At 45.1% G+C, this 6,466-nt stretch overlaps 2 protein-coding genes across 2 annotated transcripts in view; both read right to left on the bottom strand.

Moving 5' to 3' along the window:
• The window catches only part of LOC119418663 (cleavage and polyadenylation specificity factor subunit 3), a gene marked incomplete at its 3' end in the record, with an annotated part of 6,491 nt that extends 3,254 nt beyond the window's left edge, over positions 1-3,237 (bottom strand). The window contains 6 exon segments of the mRNA XM_037685996.1: positions 223-312; positions 935-1,112; positions 1,982-2,110; positions 2,430-2,527; positions 2,613-2,676; positions 3,056-3,237. Of these exon segments, the coding sequence (XP_037541924.1) occupies positions 223-312; positions 935-1,112; positions 1,982-2,110; positions 2,430-2,527; positions 2,613-2,676; positions 3,056-3,126 (630 nt within the window).
• Positions 3,238-4,059: 822 nt separating this feature from the next.
• Positions 4,060-6,466, bottom strand: part of asap2b (ArfGAP with SH3 domain, ankyrin repeat and PH domain 2b) — a 32,116-nt gene continuing 29,709 nt past the window's right edge. The window contains exons 23-28 of the mRNA XM_037685992.1: positions 6,255-6,344; positions 5,902-6,163; positions 5,573-5,631; positions 5,413-5,474; positions 5,219-5,338; positions 4,060-4,719 (exon numbers count right to left, since the gene is read on the bottom strand). Coding sequence (XP_037541920.1) covers positions 4,645-4,719; positions 5,219-5,338; positions 5,413-5,474; positions 5,573-5,631; positions 5,902-6,163; positions 6,255-6,344 — 668 coding nt within the window. The 3' untranslated portion in view covers positions 4,060-4,644. The remainder of the gene's footprint in view (positions 4,720-5,218; positions 5,339-5,412; positions 5,475-5,572; positions 5,632-5,901; positions 6,164-6,254; positions 6,345-6,466) is intronic.

Below are 6,466 nucleotides of genomic sequence, written 5' to 3'. Positions count from 1 at the left end.
GAACATGAGCTGAACTTGAACGTGAGCTGAACATGAGCTGAACTTGAACGTGAGCTGAACATGAGCTGAGCTTGAACATGAGCAGAACATGAGCAGAATGTGAGCTGAACATGAGCTGAACTTGTACGTGAGCTGAACATGAGCTGAACACGTCGCCTGCAGTTCAGGAGCTTCGAGGTTAAATCAGCGGCAGCAGGAGGTCAAAGTTCTGCCGACGCCCACCGTGATGAGGATGTCCGGTTTGACGCTGGGGATCTCTGCTGCCATCAGGTGCCGGTCCTCCTGCCGGGAGAAGTCTCCGGTGTACAGCAGCTGCACAAACAAACGAATGAAGTGAAACACCCAGACCCGTCCTGAGGTCAGGAACAGAACCTGGTGCTGGTAAACAGTCCGATCCTCCAGTCGTCACGACTTGAGATGGATCAGAACCAGAAAGACTTTTAAAACTAACTTCATTTAATTTTTAACAAACAAAAATATTTAATGTTTAATAAAAATATACACTTTCTGAGCCGGAGAGCTTACATTGGTTTGTGTAACCTTACCCCTGAATCTGGTCCCTTTGGGTCAGACTGAGACCTGTTCAGGTCTGCTGGGTTCTGGTACAGAATCAGACCCAGTTCTGTTACGGAACCAGTCCAGAACGCTGAGTCTAGTTCAGGATGAGTAGCTACGACTTTAGTTTTCTGTTCAGCTCAGTTTTAGCTGAAAAAACAAACTTTAACATCTTCATGCTGCATTCACTGAACCTCAGAAACGGGACGTTTGCTTGAGTTTCTATAGGTTTATTTTATTTAAACGAGTTTTATGTCTCGATTAGGAATTCAAACTCCCCCTGTGTGTTATTATCTTAGTTTCCGATGGATCATTGAATGCACCATCAGTAAAATATCCTCCATTTCTTCCGAGTGCTTTGATGTTTTTCTCGACCTACTTTGACGCCGGCGATCTCGATCATGAACATGGCGGCTCCGAGGACGTGCCCGGCGTGGTAGCACCAGAACTTGATGCCCGCCACCTCCTTGACCTCGTGGAAGTTGATGGTCTCGATCTTCTCCATGCTGTCCTCCAGGTCCGTCTCCGTGTACAGCATGTCGTCGGCTGAGATGTTGCTGCCGGGAAAAAGCAATCATCATAAATGAAACAAATCTCTGACAGAACCGGTCAGCATTCAGCTTCCAGAGGGGGACACACGGTTAGTTCAAGGACTGCGTGTTATTGTCAAAGACAAACATTTTCAGGACATAACGACACGCAGCCAGCCGCAAGCTTGATCCAGAAACATCTCTGTTGAAACATTAATACTCCTGTGACAAAATAACTACAGTCTGTGAACTCACCAGGGTTAAAGGTAACTCCAGGTTAAAACTGGGTTTGAGTGTTTGTTTTTTAACACGTCTGCCAAAACTAACAACTTAATGTTTATCTGGAGTTAGCATTCATCTGACTTTATTGTTCACCTAACATTAGCATTCAGCTGTTAGCATTCGCCTAATGTTAGAGTTCATCTCGCAGTAGCTGTCATCTAATGTTAGCATTCGCCTGGTGTTGGTTGTAATCTGATGTTAGCAATCGTGTGGCATAGCATTCACCTGGCGTCAGCATTTGCCTGGCATTAGCATTTACCTAATGTTAGCATTTGCCAGGTGTTAGCATTTAGCTGCTGTTAGTGTATGCCTGGTGTAAGCTGTCACTTGATGTTAGCATTCGCCTGACGATAGCATTCGCCTGGCATTAGTATTCACCTGGCATTAGCATTTGCCTGGCGTTAGCCGTCATCTGATGTTAGCATTCGCCTGGCATTAGCAATCACCTGGCATTAGCATTCGCCTGACGTTAGCAATCGTGTGGCATAGCATTCACCTGGTGTTAGCATTCTCCTGGTGTTAGCATTCGCCTGGTGTTAGCATTCGCCTGGTGTTAGAATTTTCCTGGCGTTAGCCGTCACTCGACATTACTATTCTCCTGACGCCACCGTTACCTGACTTTAACGTAGTCCGACAGCAGCCAGCGGTAGATGGCCTTGGAGGCGTGCGTCATGAAGGTCCGGCCCTTGAAGCTGGTCTTCTGCAGGAACCAGGGCAGAGCTCCACAGTGGTCCAGGTGGAAGCTGAGGGCAAAGTCTGAGTTTTAATTCTGATAAATACGTCAATGTCATCAAGAACACAGCAGAAATGAGAATCGCTCATAAAGTTACATAAAGAGATCAAAGTTACTCTTTTAACACCCAAAAGGATTAAAATTCACTGATTTGGTTCAATTCTTTCACGTCACAAACAAAACAACCAAGGAGCTGCGCGGCGCCCTGCAGTAACAGATGAAGGTTAACTGGATCTCGACGCTCTTCGTTCCTGGAGGTCCGACTCTCTGCTCCCGTCTCTGAACTCGTAAAACCACGAAGATCTCAGGTCTGACGGTTCTGAACTCACTGGCTGATGAGCAGCAGGTCGATCTCAGCTGGATCGATCAGGTCGATGTAGGGCAGCGCATCCATCCCCTCCAGACCAGGATGGATCCCACAGTCCAGCTGTGGCCCAAACACACACACACAGATGTTTTCACACACTGAGGCTGACAGGTGTCGGTCTGCCCAGCAACAACACAAACAGTACCATGATCTTCCTCCCCTTGAACTCCAGGATGATGCAGGATCGACCCACTTCCTGTCCGGCTCCTCTGCACGAAGAGTCACCAAACATGTACAAAAGTTCACAAAGTTATCACAAAGACGAGAAGAATTTAAGCGATAAACCGAGTTACAGTAATGAAAAGTAAACGATTCACGCATTAACTGCTCTTAAACAAATTACTATAACAAGTAAGTTTACTCGAAATAATGACAAGTGAATGTAATTTAAAGCCAAATAACAGATTTGGAAATGTAATATTTTAACCCCGAATTAAAAAACTTCTTGTAGTTTTTCGTTAAACATATTAAAACAACCATTTTGTGTTTATCTTTTAGGATAAAACAACTAAAGTTTAATTTTGTGAACGGAGTCTGGTGTGAGGTGCGCAGCGGGACGGCAGCTGAAAGTGTCCGATTTAGACTCACAGCGGGCGGATCAGCAGCTGGTCGCTCTCCTCGGCGGGGACCGTCACGTCTACTTTACGTTTGGCTGCCATGTTTACAGCGATAAACAACAAGACAAGAAACAAACAAACACGCTCATCCCTTTCTCCAAGGGACCCACAAGTTTTTCTCTAATCGTCACTTCCGGGTTTCTGCTGGAAAAGCTGTCCGTCTAGAAACAACTTCCGCTGAGCGGAAACCGTTCCATTTTATTTATAGAGCAGTTAAAACAGCGACGAGGCCATCCAAAGTGCTGTAATTTAAACCTTTTATGTCCCAAAATACCTTGATTAAAAAGTTTTTAAATAAGCACTATTAGAATAAATTGTGTGCTTGTGTGTTATATGATTAATTTTATAAACTATATTACCTCCAAAACAAACCTGATGTTCTCAACATGTATTTGGGGTTAAAATATTTTCTGTCTTGTCAAACAGTTTTTTTTTGCCATATTCATAAATTCAACTAAATAAATAAAAACAAAATTTCTTCATGACAAGATTCTTAAAAATAAAGTGCCTTTTAAAACCAGTTCTTTGTAATTAGAAGTCTCTTTCTGCCAGAATGATTAAAAAGGTTTGGTGGTTTAACAAACTAAAAGCAGCAAAAGACTAGCTAAAAGTTTTTAAAAAGACAAAAAAAGTCAGTTTGCTGAAGCAGATTTGAAAGAGAAATATTTTTAAAGAAAATTTTAATATATTTTTATGCTAACCATTTAGTTAAAAAATGTATTTTGAAAAATTTAAAAGCTACAAATCCAAGTAACAGCTCTCATCTGGCGAATGAGCTAAATGTTTTGATGCATGAATAGCTAAAGAAACAGATTTAAACAATCTCCGAAAAATAAAATCAGGAAACCACCAGAGATTTGAATCAACGTTAAACAAAAACTGAACGTTGAGTTTGAGAAGAGTTTTATTACAGAAAAAAGATCAAACAGAACTTTTATGTTTGCATAAATTTAACATTAACATTCATTTTCCTGCTGACAACGTGTTTAAAAATGTAAATATCTGAAAACTTTGACTCAAAGCTTGAAGACAGAGGACAGGTGTGTTCCCAGCAGGTGAACCATCACTTTAATGACACGTAACCAGCCCCGGGTTTGGACATAAATCATGCTCTATAATTATTATTGTTTAAACTAAGTTGTAATAATTCTGTAAATAATTTGCATTTTGTTGCTTTATGACAAATAAAAGAATAAAATAATAAAAACATGGAGCGCAGAACCTTGTTTTTGTTCCTGCAGCTCCTCTGTCTGCCTGTAGAGGTCAGTACAGTCCACCTATATGATCCATGTTCTGCAGGTAAGACACTTATGTGTCACGTATGTTCAAGCACAGACCTGCTGCTCACTCTGATGGTCCCCTCAATCAAACGTGTCTGTTCTGAATATTTAAAAAGTTTCCTGTAAACGGTCGTCCTGCAGCGCTCACATCTTCATCAAGGACGAGTCGTCCTCAGGTGAGACCACCTTCAGTGTTTCTGGTGTCAGAATCCAGAGTCTGGGTTGAGTTTTTAGTCGTCCCGGGTGTTTGGACTCCGCTGGAGGAGGAGGTGAAACCTGGTCACTCGGTGATGAAGTGAACGAAGGTGACGGGGAACACTCCTCTTCTGCTCGGATCTCCTTCGACGTGACCGATCTGAAACAGGGAAGATGCTTACAGTCAGAGAAACTCTGTGTCTGCGCACCCCGGCCCGCTAGCTGGGGTTTTGTTTGTGGTGGTAGATGTGGAGCCTTCCAAACCGCTCGGCTGCTCGTCTTTAACCAGGAACTCAAGGCCGCTGACTTCCTGTCTGTTCCACAGTCGGTTTAAATATTTTACTGCTCGTTTTCAGTTTTAAAACACAAAACAAAACCGTTGAGGAAGTACCACAGACTGTACAGGACGTGCTACAGCTGGCTGCTGCTGCCAGTAGCAATAAATAAAACTGTTCAGTATAAATAGTTGCGTAACATGAAACTGGTGGATCGGTCTCGGACCAGCTGTTGGCTCAAACATTCCTTAAACTCTTATCTACAACAGGTAAGATACTGTTTACCAGCAGCAGCTCTGACTCGAGGTCCGGTGTTTGTTTTGGGGATATTCTGGGAACACCGCAGCTCACAGACCGGAGCTCGGTTGGGTTTGTGGTACTGACCCACCACTCGCCGTCCTCCTCCGCCTCCACCACGATCACCTCCCCCTCGCTGAACGTCAGCTCGTCGGGGTTGTCTGCAGAGCAGTTGTAGATGGCCTTCACCCGCTGAGGGCGCGGCTTCTGAACACACAGACGCCACAGTTACACACACACACACACAGCAGCTGGAGCAGAACCGGGTCAGACGGACTCACAGAGAAGGCCGTTCTGGGTTTCGGTGATGGAGCTGGACTTTGAGGGGACTGGACCTGAAGACCTGCGAAAAACAACAACACAACTTTACATCAAGACTTAAAGAGTCTGGGTCCACGTGGAGGAGGACCCAGACAGAAGTCAAAAACTGGAGGTTCTTACCCGGTTTGTTGACAGAGCCGGTCCGGACCGGAGGTCTAAGAGGAGCTTGTTTCCCTGATCTGAAATAAAGTCAAAGTCAGACCCGTTTCAGCTGCTAAAACCAGATCTCAGCTGACCCGTTAGGTCCAGAGTCTAACCGGTCAACACCAATTCTGACCAGTCTGGTCTCGACTGGTCCAAAAACTGGTACTGGTAACACTTAATACAATGAGAGACCAGTCTAGAACTCTGAAGACCAGCTCTAAGTGCTGACCAGAAGACCGGATTTATGTAGTCTGGAGACCAGCCCAGAACGTGGTCCAGAACCAAAAAGTTCATTGTAGACCTACCCAGTGGGGGATTTAGGGGTGGTGGATCCTGGTGGTTGTGGAGGTCCTGGTGGTCTGCTGGTCTGGACAGGCGGGGGAAGGGGCGGCGCTTTAAAGTGAAGCGGAGATAAAACCGGAGGTGGGGCAGCAGGGACTATGAGTGGAATGGGTGGCAGGGGGGCGTTTTTGGCCGACCCGGTCTTGGTGTCCAACATAGCGGACTTCTTGTAGGCTGAAGGAGGAGGGGGAGGTGGAGGAGGAGGAGGAGGAACCACTGGGAGAACTGGGACAGGAACAAAAAGTTGGGTCAGGTTTCCACCAGAACGTTTTCAAAGAACAGAAGGGGCGGAGCCTAAAACCAGGGAGACACTCACCGTACATGGACGTGTTCCTGTCGGGGTTCTGAGGGTCCGAGGAAGAACGCTGTCTCCCGACAGCTTCCATGACTGCTGGCTTACCGGGACCTGATCCAAATGGACATGGACACAGAACCACAAGCTAAACAAGCTGAAACTGATTATTACAGCTAAGAGAAGAAAAACATGAGCTAAAAGCTAAGAGAAGCAAAACATGAGCTAAAAGCTAA

The sequence above is a fragment of the Nematolebias whitei genome, chromosome 12, assembly GCF_014905685.2.
Source record: "Nematolebias whitei isolate Nwh7 chromosome 12, NemWhi1, whole genome shotgun sequence".
NCBI classification, from domain to species: domain Eukaryota; kingdom Metazoa; phylum Chordata; class Actinopteri; order Cyprinodontiformes; family Rivulidae; genus Nematolebias; species Nematolebias whitei.
The sequence above is the reverse complement of the archived record's forward strand: the minus strand, read 5'-3'. Positions and strand labels throughout refer to the sequence as shown.